General features: G+C 43.8%; 1 protein-coding gene and 1 pseudogene across 1 annotated transcript; both read left to right on the forward strand.

The window, feature by feature from the left end:
- The first annotated feature begins 593 nt into the window (after positions 1–593).
- LOC115315582 lies at positions 594–1625 on the forward strand (annotated as a pseudogene).
- Positions 1626–11205: 9580 nt separating this feature from the next.
- LOC120835973 (chymotrypsinogen A-like) lies at positions 11206–20191 on the forward strand. The gene is made up of 6 exons (XM_040206179.2): positions 11206–11558; positions 14402–14579; positions 15203–15332; positions 16610–16754; positions 18477–18616; positions 19978–20191. Exons 1-6 carry the CDS (start codon positions 11444–11446, stop codon positions 20167–20169), a joined length of 900 nt encoding a protein of 299 aa, XP_040062113.1. The 5' UTR covers positions 11206–11443; the 3' UTR covers positions 20170–20191.
- Positions 20192–22342: the final 2151 nt, after the last annotated feature.

Genomic DNA, 22342 nt, shown 5'->3' on the forward strand with positions numbered 1-22342 from the left:
AGTCTGAACTCTCCAAATGCAGCTTTGGTGCCCATTGTGAGAATTCTTAGGCACCCAAGTTTATGAAAATGAGAAGTCTGCAGTTTTACCGCGAAACAATTGATTACCTTCCAGTCGTTGTCCATCCCAAGAAAGGACAACAGAATCAAAAATAGTGTGAAGACGAATGGCTGAAACTAATATTCTTCAGAAAGAAAAAGAGACGGGTGGGATATTAATAAGGACCTGAGATATTGGGGCTCTGGCATGAAATACCCAGTGTTCTGGCTGTTCTGCTTCTGTATTTCGTTATTTTGCTGTATGATCATATCTCCCGGGCTTCACAATAAATCTGTCTGTGTGTTTTGCACTTCTGAAAATGTACACAAAAGGCGGTGCATCTGAGGGTTGAAACAGAGATTGCAACGTGTATTGTACGAGTGTGAGAAATTGGCAATATAAGGCTTAACAATCATTACTTTTAGTCTTGGCTATTTGAGGCTATATTTATTTTACGGCTTTGGCTATATTTGGGCTATACCTCCCAGTCGTTTGGCGTTTTTTTGGTGGGACCACCTGGCAACACTGCCAGTAACCGAGGCAGCTTCGAAAGAATGCGGTCGCAATCTAACCCCGTGGTGTTTCTGCTGCAGGTGGGTAAACTACAACATTTTTCAAAAGTGAAATGTGATTATCTTTGCATTGTAGTGCTGCTTCGCCCAGAAGTGCTGTGGTGTTGCATAGCTGATTGCTTTGATGCATTGTGCTCTTTGGTGCTACTTCTGAGCGGAGATGTCGAGCTTAACCCCGGTCCTCGCACGACTTCCGTAACTGAAAACCCCATTAAGGACAACCAGAGCAAGCAGATGGACGAAATGCTATAACTACTTCAGGATGTTAATGCCCGAACTCTCAAGTTTGAGACAGGTCAAGCCAGCTTAGTAAGCTCCATTGATAACGCAAGGAAAAGCCAGCAGTCGATGGAAGATAAACTAGCTGACGTGAATAAAAGACTCGTCAATGTAGAAACGAAAGCGTTGAAGCTCGACGAATGGCAGAGCGAACTTGAAGCCACGCAGCGCGTTGCCGATGAAGCCAGGAAAGAAAAGACTCTTCTGCGCTCGCGCCTTGACGAATTAGAAGATAGAATCAGGCGAGATAACTTAATCTTTCAGAAAATAGAGGATTCCGATCGTGAAACATGGGCTCAATCGGAGGAGGAGGTAAGAACGGTGTTGTCTCGAGCCATGAACTTGCATATTGACGTGGAATGTATTGCTCGGGCGCACAGAATAGGCGCCATCTCTGCTAGCCGTTGTCGTCCGCTAATTGTGAAATTTGCAAACCTAAAGGCTCGTGATAACATTTTGAATTCAAAATCAGTACTAAAAAGTAGCTGTGTTTTCGTAAACGAGGATGTTTTGCCGGCAACCCGTCACGCGCGACGTAAGCTAATAGAATTCGCGAAGGGTGCGTATCCCAATGTTGCACTTACTTTGCGTTATAACAAGCTTTACGTCGACAAAAAGGTCTTTGTTTATTGTTTGGAAACCGACTCCGTCGTTCAGCTTGGGGGTCATCAGGAGGCCGTAGCGAGCGCTTCGACTAATAGGTGATCTTCTAGCCTTGCACAAACATCGTCTTAAGCAGATTAACAGCAATAACAGCCATCGTCCTCCTGTTGAACAACCTTCGATTATTTTTACTTATATACGGAGTGTCATAAAAAACCGCGACGCACTTAATGCCGTTTTAGAATCGTCGTTTTTCTGATTTAGTTATTCTCGCAGAAACGTGGCTCTCTGCTAAAATACGTGACAGCGAAATTTTCTCGAGTGGTAAGCGCTTCATTATGTATCGCTATGATAGAAAATTCAGATCCGGTGGAGGTGTGTTAATTGCTGTATCTGAGAATATGATATCTCTCTGTGGGAACATTTCAACTAATCTTGAGTTTCTTTCTGTTTGCGTTAGTGCAAGCCATAAACGTATAGTTTTTTGTGTTCGTTATAGACCGCCGAATTATTCTGCTACCTTCCCAAATGAGCTACGCGACGTTCTTAATTTGATTTTAACCAGGCTTCCCGACTCTCCCGTCTTTCTCTTGGGAGATTTTAACTATCTTAGTATTTTGTGGACTGGTGTGTGTCCCTCTGTTCACCCCAATTCGTCAGAATGTCTCGATTTTCTAAATGTATGCGTTGATTTCAACTTAACTCAGCTTGTCACAAAGCCTACACGTGTTACAGCCACAACTGCCAGTTTGCTTGGCCTTGTATTAACTTCCTCACCCGATCTTGTTTCTGAAATTTCTCATCTTCCTAAGCTCAGCGATCACTGTACGTTACACATCACCTTAAAGTTACCTGTAGTTACTCCCTCGAAAGGAACCAAATTCATTCGAGATTATAAGAAAGTGAATTTTGATGCCATTAACAATGAACTCCCTCTCTTTGTGGATGGCTACATCGATTCTTTTTCACAACGGTCAGTTCAAAAAAATTGGGACCTTTTTAAAAATATTGTTAAATCACTCACGGATACATACATTCCGCTTCGATCGATAACGTCCCACACTAATTCTTTTTGGTTCAATGTCCAACTCAAGCGGCTTTCCAATAAGAAAAAAAACAAAAAAACGTTTGTTTAGGGCCGCTAAGTCCTCTAACAAACCGGATCGCTGGTCAGCCTATCGCGACCCTCTTGTGGGGTACAAACCTGCTATTCAAAGCGCCAAACATTCTTTCTTTAATATCACCTTTCCGACATTACTAGCCATTAGTCCTAAACAATTTTGGAACACTGTTAACAGCAAAAACAAGTCGTCTATTTCGCTTTGTTTTGACGGTTGTGCGATCCCCAGTGATGTATGTGCGGAGATCCTGAACAATGTTTTTGCTGACTCATTTTCAAATTTTGTCAATCCACCATCCTGCTTACTCCAGGAATATAATTTTATACCTATGGACCCCATTGTAATTGACCCCACTGGTATTGTTAAAGGAATAGAAAATTTAAAACTGTCTTCTTCAGCTGGTCCTGATAATATTAACTAAAAGTTCTTGAAAAACTCAATTATGTATTCATCTATTATATTTTCTAAACGATTTTCTCAGTCGCTTGAACTTTTCATTTTACCTGACTACTGGAAGGTAGCCAGGGTGATTTCATTACACAAAAAAAGGTGATAAGCATTCCCCCCTTAACTTTCGACCCATCTCGCTTATTAGCATACCATGTAAATTACTAGAGCATATAATATACTCCCAACTGGTGAATTTCCTGGAGTCGAATTTGTTTTAACAAGGGCCAACGTGGTTCCCGGAAATTTCATTCTTGTGAGACACAGCTTTTGTCATTTACTAACGATCTTCATTCCATCCTTGATTATGGGTCCGAAGTTGACTGTGTTTTTCTAGATCTAGTAAGGTTTTTGATAAAGTTTCTCACCAATTGCTTTTATTAAAACTTGACAAATTAAGTATTTATCCTAACGTAGTTGAGTGGATAGCCTGTTTTCTAATTAACCGATATCATTTTGTTACTGCTAATAAGAACACGTCTTCCCCCACTTCCGTCACATCGGGTGTTCCTGAAGGATCCGTATTAGGCCCTCTACTGTTTCTCATTTACATCAATGACCTACCTAATTGCGTCTCATCATTAATTAATATTTTCGCTGACGACTGTGTAATATATATAAAATCTACTAACTACTCTGATGTTTTAAAGCTCCAGACAGATATTAATGCTGTGTACCACTGGTGTGAACTTTATAGAATATGGAACTTAAGTAAAGTTATGAGAATATCACGGTAATAGTCCTAATATGTCCTTGTACCATCCCAACAACGTCCCTTTGGCCCTTGTTTCTTCTTATAAATATTTGGGCGTTCACATTACTTGCAACCTCTCATGGAAACTGCATGTTGAATATGTCATCAATAACGCTAACCGCATGCTAGGTTACCTGAAAAGAAACTTTGCTCTTGCACCGTCAGCCTTAGAATTGACACTGTATAAATTTCTCGTTCGCTCTAAATTAGAGTATGCTTCTTCTATCTGGGACCCCAGTCAGTTTAATCTAATTAATGTTCTGGAAGCGGTCCAAAACCGTTCTGCCCGTTTTATTCTATGTAACTGTCACCGCACTGCCAGTGTAAGCTTCATGAAAATCACCTTGTCCCTGCCTAACCTCTCTCCGACGAAAAGTTGCTCGTTTGTGTCTTTTTCAAAAGATCTATCTTGCTAACCCGTACATAAAGCAACGTCTTTTTATCCCACCGTTCTACATTTCACCTCGCATCGATCATCGCCTCAAAGTTGGAATTTGTAAATGTGATACCAACGCATTTATACTATCATTCGTCCCTAAAACTTCTTTGGAATGGAATCACCTTCCGACTTCCGTAACTTATATTATTGATACCCAAATGTTTAAAAATGCTATAAACACATCTTTACTGTCCTGAGCCGCCATGATACCTTATGTACTCTGCCCTTTTGTTTCTTTTTATATGTTATTTTGTTACTCGCACTCCCCTCTTTAATGCCGATTGGCCTTGAGGGCATTTAAATAAATAAATAAATAAATATATAAATAAGCACTTTTTAGGGACACATTCACAAATTGTTTACCAAGGAACTACTTCATTTGAAACGACGCAAAATTTACTATTATTGTACATTTTGTTGCTTGTTACTACAGTTTAACAGCTTTCACCAGTGAACGTTGTTAAACATCGCTATATTTAAGGCCCAAACCTCCGTTCCATAGCAGGTTAGTAAAGACGAGCGACGATTCTAAACAAAATAACAATCGAAAGGAATGTAGAGTGTGTTCAAAGTTCCCCAGTAATCCAGTTGCGCTTATATATTTAAAATACGCCCGCCTTGTCACTATATGAAAATGACCCGTGGTACATCTTTACGAGCGGTTAAAAACATTCAAAACGTAAAGTTTAAAGTATGTGGGCTATGAAAGTTTTATTATTATTATTATTTCCTCTGCCAAACAGCTTTTACGTGTATTTTTATTTTTATATATTTCGAGCGTGTCGGTAATGTTTTGAACGCAGAACAAGCATTTTCGCACATATGCATGAGCACAAAGAATAAAGCAGTGCTTATTTATTGCTGAGCACGTTTTGCGACTTGGTTTAGACCGCACTTTACTCTGGAGTCAAATCGAGTAAATTTTGAAACACGGCTTGTGTGTACTCGGCGTGGATGAGCGCCATGTTCCTCTACCACGCTTTTCCACGTGATAGTCACGCACTCTTCCGGCGCCGTCGACGATGCAGCCGTGCTCGTCATGGCCCATTCTCGAACATCACGGCACGCGCGTTCCATATTGATAACTGTATGCGGGACGACCTTACCGACACTGAACTATGGTGCCTGGAGGGCGTCTTCGACTGGTGTGTTTAGGGTCCTATGCTGCCCATACATCAAAAGTGGTCCCGAAGTGGCAACAAATGACGTCACAGAAGCCGAAGTGTCGTGCTGTTGCATGTCGCGATCCTGGCTCTTGGTCGTAGAAATGCTAACAAGAAGCTGCGAGTAGCACTACCGAACGCGAGTGTCGCTGTCGTTACGGCGACCCAACTTCTTTTCTGCCGAAGCTTTCGTGGGCTGCCACATTGGAGAGCGACCTCCAGCAGAACAGGCGTCTGCCACATCAACCACCGCTGCTGGGACACCGCCAGGATCGCGAGCGGCGGCAGCATGACTCTTCAGTGACGTCATAAGGCGGAAAACGAGGGACCACTTTTAGGGGCGAAGCTCCCTAGGGTCTAGCCTTGTCCGGCGTCCGTGCTCACATCGATTGCCATCCCATCTGTCTTCTTAAAAAAAAAAAGAAAAAAAAAATGTTTGCGCAGTCGACAGGATTCGAACCTGTGCGGGGAGTCCCCAATGGATGTCTAGTCCATTGCCTTAACCACTCGGCCACGACTGCGGGACGAGTAGGGGGCTCTGAGATGTGTTAGGAACTCAAGAGCTGGGGATGTCATGGATGAAACGTTGCATGTAGCCGCTCAACGTCTATACAAGAGAGGGCGCTGCGGTCAAATGCGTATATAATCGCGTTAAACTTTGCATGCATTGGTTGAACGTTTATAGACCGGATTGCGCTGCGGTCAAATGCTCAAATGCGTATATAACCACGTTCCACACCACACATTCTCTTTGGGGGAGGAAGTGGCCGAGTGGGCTAACGCGTCTCAGCTCGGAGCGTGGAGCGAAAGCTTGCGCTGGGAACCTCCTGGGTTCGATCCCCGCCGCCCCCGCCCGTTTCGATCTGGATGAGTTTCGTACCGGCACGCGTTCGTGTGATCACTACTGCGTGATGCACGTTAAAAATCCCAGGTTAGCGGTTGTACCGCACTGGCTAAATTTCTCATCTACAGCTAAGAGACCGATTACCCGTTGAGGCGCATCTCCATCAAGGCTGTATAAACATAAAGAGCAAGCCAATTTTTTTACATTCTCTTTCTGACATGGTCCGTTGGCTTAAGCGGTGGAGATGCGTTCCCACGGCTTCTAGCGGATCCAAGCTGATCCGCTAGAAGAACCACTGGCTCTGCATTTCACCGACCATGAAGCAGTAATAGTGAAGTCTAAACGTAATCCGGAACTTAGCACTACCTATGAGCAATAAAAAGAGATCAGCACCATCAGCTCTACCTATGAACAAAATCAGTATCATCAGCACCACCAGAGCGTCGCCCCAATCAACATCATTCACAACGTGGAGATGCGGTCACATTTTGGACGCGGTAAGCACACCAGTCGGAGACGCGTTCCAGGCACCATAGCTGAACGGAAACACGGCGTCCAGAAGCAGGCCTTATTGGATATCTGTGGGTGCAGTCCCCACCATAAACTTGCGTAGAATGGCGACCTCGGTGTCGGTGCCGAAGTTCGCCAGTGCGGCTAATGCTTGGACGTCCGAGAAATTCACGCAGGGATTCTCCGGCCTTGTTGTTTCCTCATCTGAAATCGAAGTTGTTGCAGGTCTCGTTGATCGGCTGTAAAACTTTTGCCTCGAGGACTCTGACGGTCTCGCTGTACACGTCGGGGGACGCTTGTTGAACTAGCTGACCTTCTCCCACCGGTGAGGTCGCTTGAAACCGGTCCGACGGGAGCTAGTAGAAGAGTCATGGACGCGCTGACCTTCGACCCCCAAGCAGTTGAGAAGCTTGGCCTGGCGTCATTCGGTGGAAAATGCTTGGGCGCGCCTCTGCTGAGTGCAAGTCGTCTGCTTCTTGAGCAGGAGTTGCTGTGACGTCAGAACGACACCGAGCTCTGATTAGCTTTGATTAAAAATAATAATAATAATAATAATAATAATAAATCTTTTTTTCGGGGTTTAAACATCATGATTAACTATCCAGCTCGCCTGCGCATTTACTGTCTTTGCATTACTGATACGCATCACAGACACGGCGAACACGCGTGTGCGTTAAGTACGCGGGAATTCTCTATGAACTCTCCTGTCACTGGGACGGCAGCAGAACGCGGTCGCAGCGCATTCGCCCTTCGCAGGCCGATATAAAGGCAAGCACCCGGCACCCTTGAACTCGGGTGTCACGGGAACCGATATCGCGCGCAAAAATCACATACAAAGAAAAAAAAAAAGAAAAAAATGCGGGAACGAGTTAGGAATTTGCATGTTATGAGAAGGGATACCCCGGATAGTGCGGATGCTGCAGATTGGCGTGTCGCGGTGCGATAAGCACGAGAGAACCCACGGCGAGCACGCTTGTCGCGTACCGATACCGCAAATCACGCAGTTAATTGTGATAAAACCACGGGATGTGTGCTTTCTCGGGGGCGGGCGTGAGTAAAAGACTTTACGGTATCCGCGATTTAATCCGCGTGTGTGTTGTATTTCGGATACACGCACTCATGCTCAGTGCCATCCTGAAGAAAAAGAAAGGTAAATGACGAACAAAATGCATCGAGGCATCGTTTCGTTGTTAGTCAGAGTTCTGATGGGTACTCTGACAAAGCGGCCTTGTGCCACTTTCGGAGATCAGGCCTACACTCACGGCCACATCGGTATGGTGGTTTCATAGCATTAGGGACTTGTATAGCAAACCGTTGACAGTGTTCTGCACAACCGGAGTCTTGGAAGCATGCCCCGCGGTCACGGTATCACTTGGCGCGCACTTAAAAGCATGCTTCAAAAAGGCTCCGGTGCACTTTTAGCAAACCGTTAACGCGCGGTTCGCGTTAACGGTTTCCTAAAAGTTCCTACTGGTTCAGAATTACCTAAACAAAGACAACACGGTAAACCACTGTGGCCAATAAAAGAGAGTACTCCAATAAATATAGCCTTACAAATTAAAAAAAAAAAAAAAAACTTGTTCGGTTAGGTTTGGCGCAAAATGCTCTTGAGAGCAGGATGACGCAGCGAAAGTGGATTGGCGCACAATTGCGCAATTGGCGCAGCGCTTTCACCCTTGTATATTTTTTTACATAAATATGAAAAAGAAATATGACCCGGACCGTCATTGCACGATCTAACGTGGAAATGCCCTATTACGACCTTCTTTCTAAAGGTGCACTTGATTAAAAATAGAAAGTGTTGGCAACTTTTTTTTTATATTATATAGCCGTTCGGGCGTATCCCGCGGGTATTCGCGTCTCCAGCAAGTTTCTCGCCCTCCCGCGGAGGAAACGGGAAGCGCACTAGTGAGGGTACTCTTCTGCTAAGCGGACACGGCGGAACTGCTGGCAATCATGGGTCGCGAAATGTCATTTCCTAGTGCAAACAACACTCTTCACTGGCCCAATGTAGTGCTGCAGCCGGCATGGGATTGTACCTTACTGGAGAGTTTTAGTATTGCGCATAGAAAGAAAGACAGGCGGTGCGCGTCTGCGTTAGAGTTGCGTCCTCCGCGCCACGTCGTCGCCATGCTCCAGTCCAAGACCGCAATTTTGGACTCCGCGCACGCGCAGTGTGGAATACGCAACGCTAACGCAAACACACAGTGCTTGCGTCCGCTCGTATACGCAATACTAAAACTCACTGCTCTTTCACCGGTTTCCAGTGTTAACGAAACGTGCTGCAGTGAGCTGACGTGCAAGCGGGCAGGCGTTCCTTTGAACTGGAGAGCCTGAGATTGGCAAAACGTCGGCCCGTAAAAAATAAAGAAATTAAATATTATAAAAAAAATTGGTCATTAAAAAAAATGGACATTTGGCCCGGAAGGATTGGAGAAGACTTTGGAAGTTTTGCCGATTGTCGAAAGTCGCGACTTTAAAAGCACCATAATGACGCTTTACCCAGAATTAATGTACTTTTACATGGATTTCTCAGATTAGCTAAAATATTTTAATTCATTTTAGGCTATTCTTATTTTATATCTTGTGAATTCCAAATTCGCACCAGTGATGATAATTTTTAAACTTTTGATCGCCATACGTTTTCGCGCGTTTGAAATTAGATCATAGGCAACAAATTATATTATAGCATGAAAAACTACGTACAAAAATATCTTAATTGTATTAGTATTATTATTAATACAAATTCCGGCATTGTAAGCCCTCGGTAAAGGCCATGATCACGAAAATACACAATTTAACCAATAGCCTTAACAAAAATTTCTCATTGTTTTCTTTTTAGCATATGAAAAACTCTAACATCGTTATCAAGAAAGGCAAACAGTCAAATACTGGACTTTAATATTAAGCCCTGTGCGTCACACGTTGCTTCAAGAAACACATGCGCACTTCTGCTGTCTTGACTCGGATTGCGTCTTTGAGTGAGAATAGCGTTTCTTAATTCATACATTTCTTGAACATATTCTAAAGTCATCACACATGACGATAATTTGTAACATTTGGATTGATTCTGTTATTCTAGTGTTGGGAATAATGTTAAAGCATCTAATCAATTAAATACGTCAAGACACATTAAAAGGCTCGCAGCTCATTATTTCACGTGACAATTATCTGAGCGAGAAAAGGCAGCAAGAACACACAAATATCACCACTGATTCCTTCAACAAATACAATATTCTATGTTAACTCTAAGGTGCATGAAATACCCTGTCTTTAAAGTGATACTGAACTCTCCAAATATTTTCAAGTGCCTCGATCGGACACGGATGTCACAAAATACAGTCTCACGAACAATTTCTTTAGCTCGATAATTACGCTGCGAGACATATCTTCAGTTATGGAAGAATCGAAAATTAACGCCTATGCCGATAACTTAAATCCAAAATAGAGGTTCGTTTCGGACTCATTCCGGAATTAAAACGTGCCTCCTGGCGTAAATATTACGCTAAACACCGTTTTTGTTTTCAGGATAAAGAGGTGTCATGCGCTCATAACACCCTAGCTTCCTCGTATAAGCGGGAATAATTTGTGTTACTCAATGAAGCCAGCACACTAGGCAGGGTCAGCGACTGGTATATCGGCACGCATCTCGGGCCCTCACTACAGCCGCCATTTTGAAAAACGAGTGGCGGCGCCTATAGTAAATTGGAGTCGCGAATATAGTTTGTGGGGTAGTTATAACTTATAACGTACATCTAGGTAATAGTGGGGAGCGTTATAAAGGTGTTTTCGGGGAATAATGTGCTTAAAGAAAACAAAGCAAAAAAAAAAAAAAAAGAAACACGCAAGGATTGAGGCAAGTAGAAAAAGGACAAAGCGCACTCTCAACTCAAGTTTATTTAAAGTATTTATAGCTATCAACAAACATTGAGATTGAGGCACAGCCCGCATTTTAGATATTCGTATTCAATTGTTGACAAGTCTAGGGACGTGTCACTAAAGCATGTTTTTTTTTCTTCTCTCCTAAACTCAAACGTCTCATGAAGTTCCCTTCACGCCTTATCTTTATAACGTGCAAAAGCTTAGTGTCACTGAAGGCAGGGGTGTATGAGCAAGTGCCACAATGAATGGCAAGGTGTCCCGATGGAGGTCACCTATAGCATATCTATATGGCAGCCCACACGGCGTTGAAATCTGATACCTCTGTGGCGCAATAATTTAATCTGCTGTTTAGTGCCGGCGGGTGAACGATGTGGTATCGAGAGCTCGCGCTGGCGACTCAGCGTTTTTTGAAGAGCTGGCACGGAGTGGTCGCTCTTCAAAAAAGATTATCTCACGGTGACCTGAGGGTGATCCCGATACCCTCATCCATATCTCAGGGACGGCCACAATGGAGCAACATTACCAACAGTATTGGCAGCCTATTACCAACTAGGTTTTTTCTTGCGCTTCAACACGAATGAAGCGAATCGAGGCGGGGTTCATATATTAGATAACCGAAGTTGGCATATTGCTTACCAGCTAGCAATTCGAGTGACGCAGACGGGCTCGATAAATGGCAATGAAACAAAGAGTTATTAAAACGTTAAGTGCACCGAAGATAGGATTATCTTCTTGAAGTCCTGACTAAGTTAATGTCATAACAGCGCCGGCGTATTTAAGGACCAGTAAGATGCAGGGCAAACAGACTCTTCTCCGAGCCCTGAAGCTAAACCCATCTGGAGCAGCCATGCGTGTGATCGTCTTCGCCCTCCTGCTAACTCCATCGTTGGCCTCGTGGGAAAAGGGTAAGCAACATCTGGTACCACCAGAATCACGGGGATAGCAGCAGAGTCCGAAGAGAGTCTCAACAGAGGGTGGAAATGGGTAACATAAAGAGGGCTTCTGAAACGAAGCTTCGAAACATAAAGTGGAATACTTAAAGGGAAGATGGGGCACTTCTACATTTGAGAAAAAACGCTTGAATTGCGTTCATTTGGCCTTTAGATTAACATATATCAAAATTGTATTTCAATGCGACGCGCCGGAGAGCCATACGAGCAATTTCAAAATGGGACTGAAGTCCCGCCTCCCTAGCCTTGGGCAGCCAAAAGAGCCGTCAATGACGTCACGGACAGCGACTGTCTTTCGCGTTTTTCTCGCGTTTAACAATACTTGCGCAGGAAATGGTTTGGGTATTCGGGTTCACGGGGTAAAAATACACTAGAATTCACTTCTAACTCATTTTTTTCCAAGCTCCGTAGCTTCCCTTTAAGCCAGCGAAACAGGATACCGCCGTTTTAAAGTCGAGAATATTGCCAGTGCCTTTATGAAACATAAAAAAAAATATATTAAAAAACAGCTGAGAGTGAAAGAAAAAAAATTTCAGATCTGGAATGAAAATATTAAGTCCCGCGGGTAAACTGCATTTACATTTTATCGCTTTTGCTCCTGAGTATAATTTGGCTTACAAGCGTATAAAAGTTTTAAGTGTTTTTTTGTTTTTGTTTTTCTTAACTTGCGACTAACTCAATCAAAAGTTATAAGTGATTTTTTGAAAATTTCAATGTTAAAATGGCGGCCGACGGAGTTTTCGAACACATGGGGTTCTATGGCACCAGAAACCGAAGACGGGCAGAAATGGGCTCCATTTTCCCATTGAATTTTTTTAGAAAATCACTTTAACTTTTGATTAAGTTATCAGATCGGGCTGAAACTTTGACATCTGGTTGTGACCTCTAGCGCTACCTTTGGACCGAGAGTGAGCGTTCGGCGATGCCTAGTTTATTTTGGCGGTAAAAAAGACCGTGTAAATTTTCTCTTATGACACCCTGTAGAGTGATATGGTCGGTGGCCCGTCTTCAAGTTAGTTGCTACCCAATCAAGTTGTGCCGAGAAATGCTCCACCGCCATGATTTTGTTACTTATGTAGTTAATTATTTATTCTAGGTACCATTCAACACCCGAAGGCACTTCAGAAAGGGGGTCCGTAATGCAATCCATCTGAAACCTATATACAGATATAAAACAAAGTTTAAGCATGAAATGTAACACATCCTTAGAAAAAAACAAAAACAAAAAATAATCGTTATACAATGCTACAAAAAAATTCAATATTTTTAGTCAACAAGATGCAATCAGTCTTTAATAATTACAAAAAATAAAGAGTTAGCTTGAATGAGATTACATGAGATTTGTAAGTGAGCAGTCCCACTGAGGAGTAGTGAGGTGAAAGAAGTAGTATGGGAAAATGCTTAAGTACTGAAGGGTATGGTCTACCGTGCGTGATATAAAATGAGGAGACTCAAACATAGTTCAGTGTGTATGCCCGTTTTCTTATTGAAAAAAGAAACATATGAAACAGGTTTAGGCGAAAACCGAACCTATGACATTTTTTAGGTTTCCATCCAAGTGTGTCTTTAAGGATACCCGAGCTTATGGAAAAAATCGTAGTTGCCAATGGCCACAGTTGAGCATAGATACTCCAAAAAGTATTCGGGAATACAAATACTGAGATACCTGTGTTTTAATGCCCAAAATACAGATACTGAGCTACATATGTTTTCTTATGCAACGGGATATCCATGAGATACTCCCGCATAAACGGCGAAAAAGTGACCCGGAATACAGATACAGATACTTATAGAAACCCATTTGTTCCCGACCGGTGCTACTTGGGGAGGGTCTAGTTCATGGCGAATGTGAATGGTATTTTTTGCTTGTGCTCCTTTTCCTGTGTCATTTTATGCTGTTTTCCTTACCTCTAACTCTTCATTTATCCTTAATTCCGCTAAAAAAAAATATACACATCACCCCCAGTTCAACCACATAGTTTCAGAACGGTAAAGAATGCATGCCACGCTTGATAAAAGGTGTAGGCCCGAAATGAACCCTGTTTTTCCGTGAGGGCGCATCTCAAACTGTTTCAGCCATAGTGTGGGGAGAGTGGACAACAGAGCCGTACTTTTTCTCCACTCAACTCCTTTACAGGGTCGTTGTTCTCTCTGCTAAATTGGAAAGAATGGAGGGATTTTTGAGAGAAGCTAATTTTGTTATTCTTGCAAGTAACCTTCTTTAAACCACAGTTGATGTTTGTTTGTTTTAATATCGGTGACTAATATGCAGTATGTTATAGAGCGGGTTTATATTATAAATTACGTAAAAAATGAAAGACGTTTACAACTCCCTGTAATGCCGAATTAGAACGCAGCTCTTGAGGAGGAGGAGGGTACGGAGAGGAGGGTATGCCCCTCCTCCTCCCCCCTATGGTCATGCCAATATTGTCTGCAGAATCATAGAAACAATATATATATATATGAAGCAATCATGTTTCGGCAAATGCTTGAGGCGTGCCCGCATATGATTCTCTCATCATGTCGGCAGCGAACACCACGTGTCTTTTGTACGACGTACGATCAGAGCGAGGCTTTAGGTGCTAAGTAACCCCTTCCGTGGTTGAGACCTCAGCGAGTTCCAAGTTCGTAAAATTTTGCATCAACAACACGACGACATCGTGTGTGACCTACATGATATCACGAAATGCGACCAGGCGACAGGCTACTCGCAGTGTATAGTCGCATTTCCTGGATGAACGTCAGTCGCAATACTTGGCGACGCGCTGAGCGTGGATGTGCCTCTCCCCTCGCCGCAGACTGCGGCCGGCCGGCCGTTCAGCCGTCCCTCGACTCCGGGGACCGACTCATCGGCGGACGAGCGGCCCTTCCCGGGAGCTGGCCCTGGCAGGCGTTTCTTCCCATCCTGCCCACAGATCACTGCGGTGGATCCCTGATCGACGACCAGCATGTGATCACCGCCGCTCACTGCGCAGTGTGAGATTACGGTCCAACCTCGGTCGCTCAAAGCGGCCAAAAAGTCGCAGTTGACATCGAATACGGACTATATACGGTCAACGACAGGGTGAGGACGACAGGGAGGATGCTTCAGTCGTCCCGCCTCCAGCACGGGCTTCCTCTATTTCCGAGGTTAACGCTTCGGCGACTCGTGCCCCTCCAGGGCGGGCACGCAGCCGAAGCAGGGCGGACGGCATGGAGCGCGTGCTGCTGGCCGGACCGTCGAAAGACACGCCCTGTGGTTCTCAATCTGTCAACGACTATATACGCCATTTTTGGAAATTGTAATTGAGTATTACGCTGCAGCCATTACGTTGCGAATTGGTTTCAGATGACCTGTTCAAGTTATATGATACGAATGATTTACACTGGCACTACAAATGATTGACCGGGAAAGTTCCCAGATAAGGGGTTTCGTAAGGCGCAACAATAAAAACAACGAAACAAAACAGCTCAAAGTTTTTTGAGCATACGGTATCTTATTTTTGTCCCTTCCAAACACTCAAACGTATCTGAACGTCCGAATGAACATGAAGCATCTATAGTTCAACTAGCCATTTTGTTTTAAACGTAAAAAAAAAGAAAGACATGTCTTTACGCAGTATTCCAGCAGCGTGGAACATGACGGTGCATCTCGGCTCACACCTGCGAACAGTGAAAGAAGACTCGGAAATGCACATCGGCGTTCAAGATATCTGCGTCCACCCCGGATTTTTTAATGGCGAGAGAACGGTAAGTTCCTGACCATGTGCCTGAAAAACGCGGTGCTTCGGTGCCTGTTTAAATGAACGTATGAGTCGCGAGATGATAGAAATCTGGACAGTTCACACGACTGCGAAGCATGTACATTTTGCGGGCGCTCCTCGACCAAAAGTTGAAAAAAAAAAAAAACTAACATATCCTTTAGTGGTTACTGTATCGCTCATCTTCGCCCATTTTCTAGCTATGCAATACTAGAAAGACCTCCACGAAAAAAGAAAAAAAGAAATAAATAATATCATAGTCGTTCTTTTTGTTTTTCGCATGTAGTATGCTATCATCATTTTTGCCGATTGACTAAATTAAATTGCGTAGTGGTATACGTATATAAAGTCGCGAAACGGATGTATACATCCCTTTCGTGGCTGGATTGCAACGATATCGGGACAAACCCTTTCCGATATCGCTGTGCGTAATAAATCGGCTGCACGAGCAAACAACAGCGATGTCGGGAAGGACTTTTGATATTCACAGTCACAGAACGGCGGTAAAAATACAAAAAGTAGGTTTTGATCTGGAACGACCTCTGACACGCCCTGCGTGACGGCTCATACTGCAGTCCTTGTCTTACAAGTAGATCTCTGACATTATCCAGCTTGAGGCACATTTCTGGCCTTTTTGAGTGGTGGACTCTCTGAGCGGGCCGTAGGAGTGGGAGCACTGATGACCGGTCATTGCTGTTTGCACCAAAAGGGTTTGTTCCCGTAAATGTTCTTACCGTGTTGCATTGTGGAATTCACGAAATGGAAAGTGTAAGAAGCGGTTTTTGTTTAATCTTGGGGGAAAAAAAATAATTTTCTGGGCATTTAATTGAATGATTGAATAAATTGACATTATGCGAAGCAGCTTATAATTCGAGCCGATATTTATTTTAACGTGTGCTAGAGCACTCTTGATATTTCAAAAAGTCAGGGTCCAAGGGGAGGAGGGTTTGTGGGTCTTTCGTTGTCCAGCGTTTATCTTGGTGATTGGTGTCCCGCTGGCATGTGGGCTCGCGTGCATCTAGTAGAGTGCAACTTCCTAATTTTGATCGCTTCAGCCTTCTACATACAACCAAACCACTGCTGTTGAAAAGTGCCTGGATCGTATAGGCACCGAAGAAAAGCAATGCAGATGTTTATCGAGCGTGTAGTTCGGAGCGAGACAGCTAGCCGTTGGATCAAGTTAGTAGTGTGCGAAGCATCGACGGAGCACACGACTATTGAACGAAATGGCCAACACTAATCGCTGCTCGCCTTCTCTTGACACAGGGTCGCACAACAGATATTGCGATCATCAAGCTGCATCACAAGGTAAACTTTACCGACGCTATTCGTCCGATCTGCTTGCCAGAAAACGGCCAGAAAGTGTCATCGGGAACCGAGATGTACGTTACTGGCTGGGGTTACAGAAAAAGTAAGTAAATGTCAACGGACAATAAACATAGAACGCTGAACATGTAAACTCGCCGGCAGCGTCAAATGACATCAAAACTCTTCGACGAACTGAAAAAAAAACGAAAAAAAAAAAAAAAAAACGATGCTTGTGTGCGGCATTATTTCCCTCCTAGCACGCGCACAATAATAATTTCGAAATAAAAGAATGAGCATTTTTTTGCCTGGGTGCTTATGTACTTAAGCCCAAATTACTGGTTTAGTGATCAACTAGATGACGCGTGAGAGCATCGGCCTGCTCCAAAGTAACATCCACCATTCGACTAGCACCAGCGACTAGCATACACCGTTTTTTTTAGCCACCTCTGCCGTAATATACGCTCAATAATATATTGCGAGCATAATATTGCAAAGTGTATGTTAACGCCAAAAGAAAAGATTATCACGGCTATGAAGATAATTTAATGGGTTTTTTATTTACATTTTTTTGTCGTGCAAAACTTAGTTGCAAAGAGACTATTCCAATGTTTAAAAAAAATATCAAACCACCGTGCGAAAAAAAAAAAAAAGAAACAAGTCCAGCGTCGCCAGATTATCGCCAGCTCTGCCACGTTTAATCCCAAGATGACAGTGCTCAGGAACTATTTAATGCAATTGTGTGTATCACTGAAAAAAACGGACGTGTGATTTGGTGACCCGATTTGTCACCTGACACTCCAGCGTCCAGCGAGTCTCTGATATGTAGCGTGATCTTCATATAAAATTTTTTTTAGAGAGATATTTTAGGAATAATTGGAAATATTCACGTGCGGATACTCTAGGGGTATGGTGTGGTTGAAATTGGTTAGAACAGAAATGCACGAGGCGTATCTTTATTGGTGCAGTTGCATGTAAAAAAAAAAAAAAGATATGTCAAATTACTTGCAAGTTTTGTACATAAGGTGAGTTGGTCGACTCTTGTCAGCTTCGAAAATACAAGACAGAACAATTAACGATCAAGCAGTAAAATCACCAATCGCTTTAAACAGTAGGCTCGATGCCCAGAACAATTTATCTCATTTCGAAAATTAATATCTGGGCTGTAGCGGTGCTTGACTTCAGAAGGCCACCATGTCCCGCAACGATTTCTGTTTCCTTCGTAAGAATAGCTTTCCAACGTCGCTGGAGCAAGAATTAGACACCGGGGTCTTGCAAACATATTTCCCTGATTGTACATGGCAAAAACGTTTGAATCTTGCACCCTCCGTTTTTAAACTAGGTGCCTTGGGTCTAAGGCGTTCCCCAGAGCACCCTCAGGGGTTCCCCAGAGCATTTAAATTTACTCGAACGTTCCTTTTGCGTGATCAGTCGGCCTTCAAGTTTATGCACAGCTTTAGCCGACCTGAGCCACACATTGACGCATAAGCAGTCTATAGTAAGTGCAAGATTGTTTAAAATGTATGTAGGCTTCTGCCCTGCTTCATATTGCATTAGTGCCAAGACCTGGAATGGTTCCTCGGCTGCGTTCAAGACAAATAAGAGTTCCTCGCACATGGCAATTCGAAGAACCCTTGTCTTAGAGAAGTGAGAGAAATTATTTAATGCTGTAAACTGCGGGAACGCATTAAATAGTCAATGCTTACACTGCGTTGACAATATGAGTTTTTGAACTAAACCTCAACGGAGTCGTCTTGCTTCTTGAAAATTATTCCGGAGTAAGCTAACACTATCCATTAAGAGAGTGCTTTTTTTTTTTGTATTTTAGGTTATCGTGCAGATGCCCCCAATGAACTGCATCAGCTCATGATTAAGGCGATCTCCAATGAAGGTTGTAGCAAAGATTTTGACGACAAAATCAACGCTGGTGTGTTTTGCGCATCCCATGACCATGGGTCCATCTGTGGGGTAAGTTGAATGTTACCCTTACTGCCGAGCGTCGCCTTGCACGGCCACCGTGGTCTGTATGAGCGCCTTAGTTCGATCCTGGTCTTTTTATATTTTCTTTTTAAGACTGTCTAGAGCGGCAAAATGCGAAGTCTGTTTCTGTTTAACGCTGAAAGCAGGATTGTCAAGTTTATCGATTAACGTATATATTAATTGATTAGTGAATTATTTGTAGACCAATTTATTAAAAGATCATTTGATCAAACGTAGACCCTAATATGAGGTTTGCATGGGAATTATCTTCGTGGTTATCTTAACATAATTCACCTCATCAGAGGTAATACTCCTGCTCCTCCGACAATGCATGATTTCAAAGTACAGGAAGGTGCGCTATTTAATCCTTATATTTGAATGTAGTAAATATTTATTTGTATATTACGCGTCTTCTGAACTTTTCACTCGCTTCGTGTTTAAATGTTTGCTTAGTAGGTGCCAACTTGACGTCAAAAAAATAAATGTGCGTGCAGTTCTTTCTTCTCTCATTTTTCTTCCGCCGTAAGTTCTTGACATTTGAATGTGCATCAAACAAAGCTACAGGATGAAATAAAAGACTTCATTAAAACGTATTGCTCCCGCACCACTAAAAGGCTATCCGAATCCTGACGATGGTGTTCCCCAGATATGTAACTCTACATTGATAATTTGGCAATGCTTTAACAACTTTTAAAGCCTCCTCATTAGACCGAATACCGAATAATTGATCGTCTTAAGCCCCTCGACTAAGCGGTTTAAACATTAGACGGATAATTGTTCTAGTCAAACGTAATATTTAACATTATTTCTTCATTCGCACGCAGCGCTAGCAGGTCATATTTGTAATGTGGCTCCGTCTAATCTTTGAAGATGGGCTATCTCGGCGCACCAGGGTAGTGTCGTTTAATTACAGGACTGATAGGCTTCACGTTACTTTCTCGTTTTGGCTCTTGCGATATCTGACCCCCCTCAGGATGGTACTTTCAAAACAATTGTTTGCCCATAGTATGCGCGAAGGAGGTAATTTCGACGTCACGTGTATTTTATGTCATGGGCAAACGAATGAAAATAACGATGTTTGTTAAACAGAAAGTGAGAGAGCAAACGAGTCGGTGAAGAATAGGCATACCACAACCCCGATACCTCTTGTGTGCCGCCTTTTGCCTGCCTGCAGTCTCGAGGTTCTGTTACGTCTGATGTTTGCAGTTGCTTGTCTCTCGCAGTGACATTGTGAAGTCAAACTCGCGTTACGCACATTGAATAAATCTATAACAAGAGACACGCCGTAGAGTCGTTTCGATTTGTTTCTAAAATGTGTAAGAGAGCGCCGAATGCTGCTTCCGTTTCAGGGCGACAGTGGCAGCCCCGCCGTGCAGTACGCGAACGGGTGCTGGACGCTGCATGGCCTTGTCTCCGGAGGACCCTACATGTGCTCCGATAGGCACTGGCCGCAATATTTCACCCAGGTCTCTAACTACGTCAAGGACTTCATCGTGCCCTATGTGGAGCAGGGAATCTGCCCTCGGCCTGGCGGCAACTAATAAAAGCTGACTTTAGTTTCGATTTGTGTCGCCTTTTTTGTTTGTTTCATATGCTCAAGATAGTGTAGCATCCTGCTTAGACTTTGCCCCCGTTGGCTTGGAGTCTCACCTCGCGTTCTTTACTGCTTTACCTTGACGCGTCGACTTTTATAACTACCTCTCGACATGTAAATAAGGAGGTGACGGAGATGGTTTGGAAACAAATTGACATAGTTTATGTGAACGCCGCTTTCTTTCGACGGTGACGCAAGGGCCAAATTTATGGGGGGGGGGGGGGGGGTTTAAAATGGGGTCACACTGCTCATTCATCATACAAAAAACAGTCCGCAATATCCGCGGTTCGAATGCCGCCTGCCAAGTTTCTCGGTGGACTCGTTGGCATGCGGCATTCGAAACACGGATCTCGCTGTGACTCGCGTTCGAATCTGTATGCAGACTGCATTTTGTATACACTCCGTGCGAAGCGACTGGCGCGCTGCCGCGCGGCCGGTACCGAAGGTGGGCAGTGAGCACCCCAGAGAAAACGAAACCGAAACCACGCCGCGTACGTTGGTACGCGTTGAAGTCGGAATGGTGCTGTTGCGCTGGGTTCACAGCATGAAGTGCTGCCTGTGCTGCGTCATTAAGTGCTTCAATAGTTATGCGTCGTATCTCGTGGAGACAAAGTTTCACAGTTTTTCACCTCGCCGATGTTTTGTGGGACAGCGGCAACGGTGGAGCCGTGCCGTACGACGCGAGAAATTTGGTGTCCCGATCATGTCTGCCACTGTGCCGGCACGGCTGACATATTCTACACTGCCGCTTTGCGCTCTGCGTTTGTTTTCGTACCAGTAACGCCTACATGTGTCAGCGCCGATGGGACGAACTGAAATGCCATCCCACACTCGCGGGTATGCAGTGCCAATTTCGTTGGAGGAATGCCCTCCAAAGAAGTTTCGTCCCCATCGTACGTGTCGATGATATTTCCGGACAAATATGGCACGCAATCTGTACTTCATGAAGAAAGATTTGAACGGTAATAAAGTGACAAATATAAATCTAAAGAAAACAACCATGAAACTCGGAATCACTTGAGAATCGGCGTTTGAGTATGGAAGTATATGTGGTGTGCTTTTTTTCTTGATCAGCCTCCTTTTGGATGTGGAAACACTGACACCCCGAGTTCTGTAGACAACAATTTTTTTTTCTCGGCTTTAGAGCCACCTATCGCAAAGTGGTTCGAACTGGAAGTACCGTCCACTGGTCCCTTCCTACCTGTACAGTGTGCACCTCCCACGATGAGTGGTATTTTCTGACAGCCTTTGACGGTCAAAGCCAGTTCCCATTTAGTTACGCCGCCCAAACTAAATTTCCACCTGGTTTCGCTATGCCAACTATTTTTTGTTATAATAAGTGTTGTGCCAAGTGACGGTCATGTCAAAGTACCTGTGGGCCGAAAATCAGCACCTCGCACAACAGGTTATTGCACAACAGCTGATCGCAAAAGCCCTTGGCGGCCAAACCGTGTGTTGGCCGACAACTTCGTTTTCTCGGCTTTGGAACCACCTTTCGTAAAGTTGTTTCAATATGAAGTACAGTCCACTAGTCCCTTCCTACCTCTAAAGTCTCCACCTCCCCCGACCAGTGGTATTCTCTTGACAGCCTTTTTATGGTCAAAACCGGTTCCCATTGAGTTACGCCGCCCAAAACAAATTTTCACCTGGTTTCCCCATGCCACCTTTTTTTTTGTAGAATAAGTGCTGCGTCATGTTACTGTCAAGTCCAAGCACCTGTGTGCCCAAATCTGCACTTTGCACAGCCCGCTATAACACAACATTTTGGGTCCAATATTGGATATACCGTACAGCTTTATTTCTTCATTCGTTAGAAACAACTTTCACACCTGCTGTCTTAATGAAACTTGGCACACTTCGTGCAGAAACTTAGTGGACATCTCACTCGCCTCCAAATATCATCGTTCCAGCAGTCCTACGTTTACAGCGACGAGCGAAATAAATTTCCCACTCAAAGCAATTATGGTGGCGGCCGTCTTGCTTTTCGGAAAATTGCTCCAACTCCTTTTTTGGCCGCAACTAGAGAAATTCCCCCGAATAACGACTCAAACTCAATATATAAGAAGAGGAGAACAGCTAAATGCCCTTCTTAGGCCTGCCCCGGCATTCATGCAACGTCA

This window comes from Ixodes scapularis, unplaced genomic scaffold (genome assembly GCF_016920785.2).
Source record: "Ixodes scapularis isolate PalLabHiFi unplaced genomic scaffold, ASM1692078v2 PGA_scaffold1__304_contigs__length_218370807, whole genome shotgun sequence".
In the NCBI taxonomy this organism is placed as follows: Eukaryota; Metazoa; Arthropoda; class Arachnida; order Ixodida; family Ixodidae; genus Ixodes; species Ixodes scapularis.

Coding starts and splice junctions, on each gene's coding strand:
- LOC120835973 (XM_040206179.2), top strand. CDS start 11,444: ATGCAGGGCAAACAGACTCTTCTCCGAGCCCTGAAGCTAAACCCATCT. Junction 11,559..14,401: donor GTTGGCCTCGTGGGAAAAGG/GTAAGCAACATC, acceptor CCCTCGCCGCAG/ACTGCGGCCGGCCGGCCGTT. Junction 16,755..18,476: donor TGGCTGGGGTTACAGAAAAA/GTAAGTAAATGT, acceptor TTTGTATTTTAG/GTTATCGTGCAGATGCCCCC.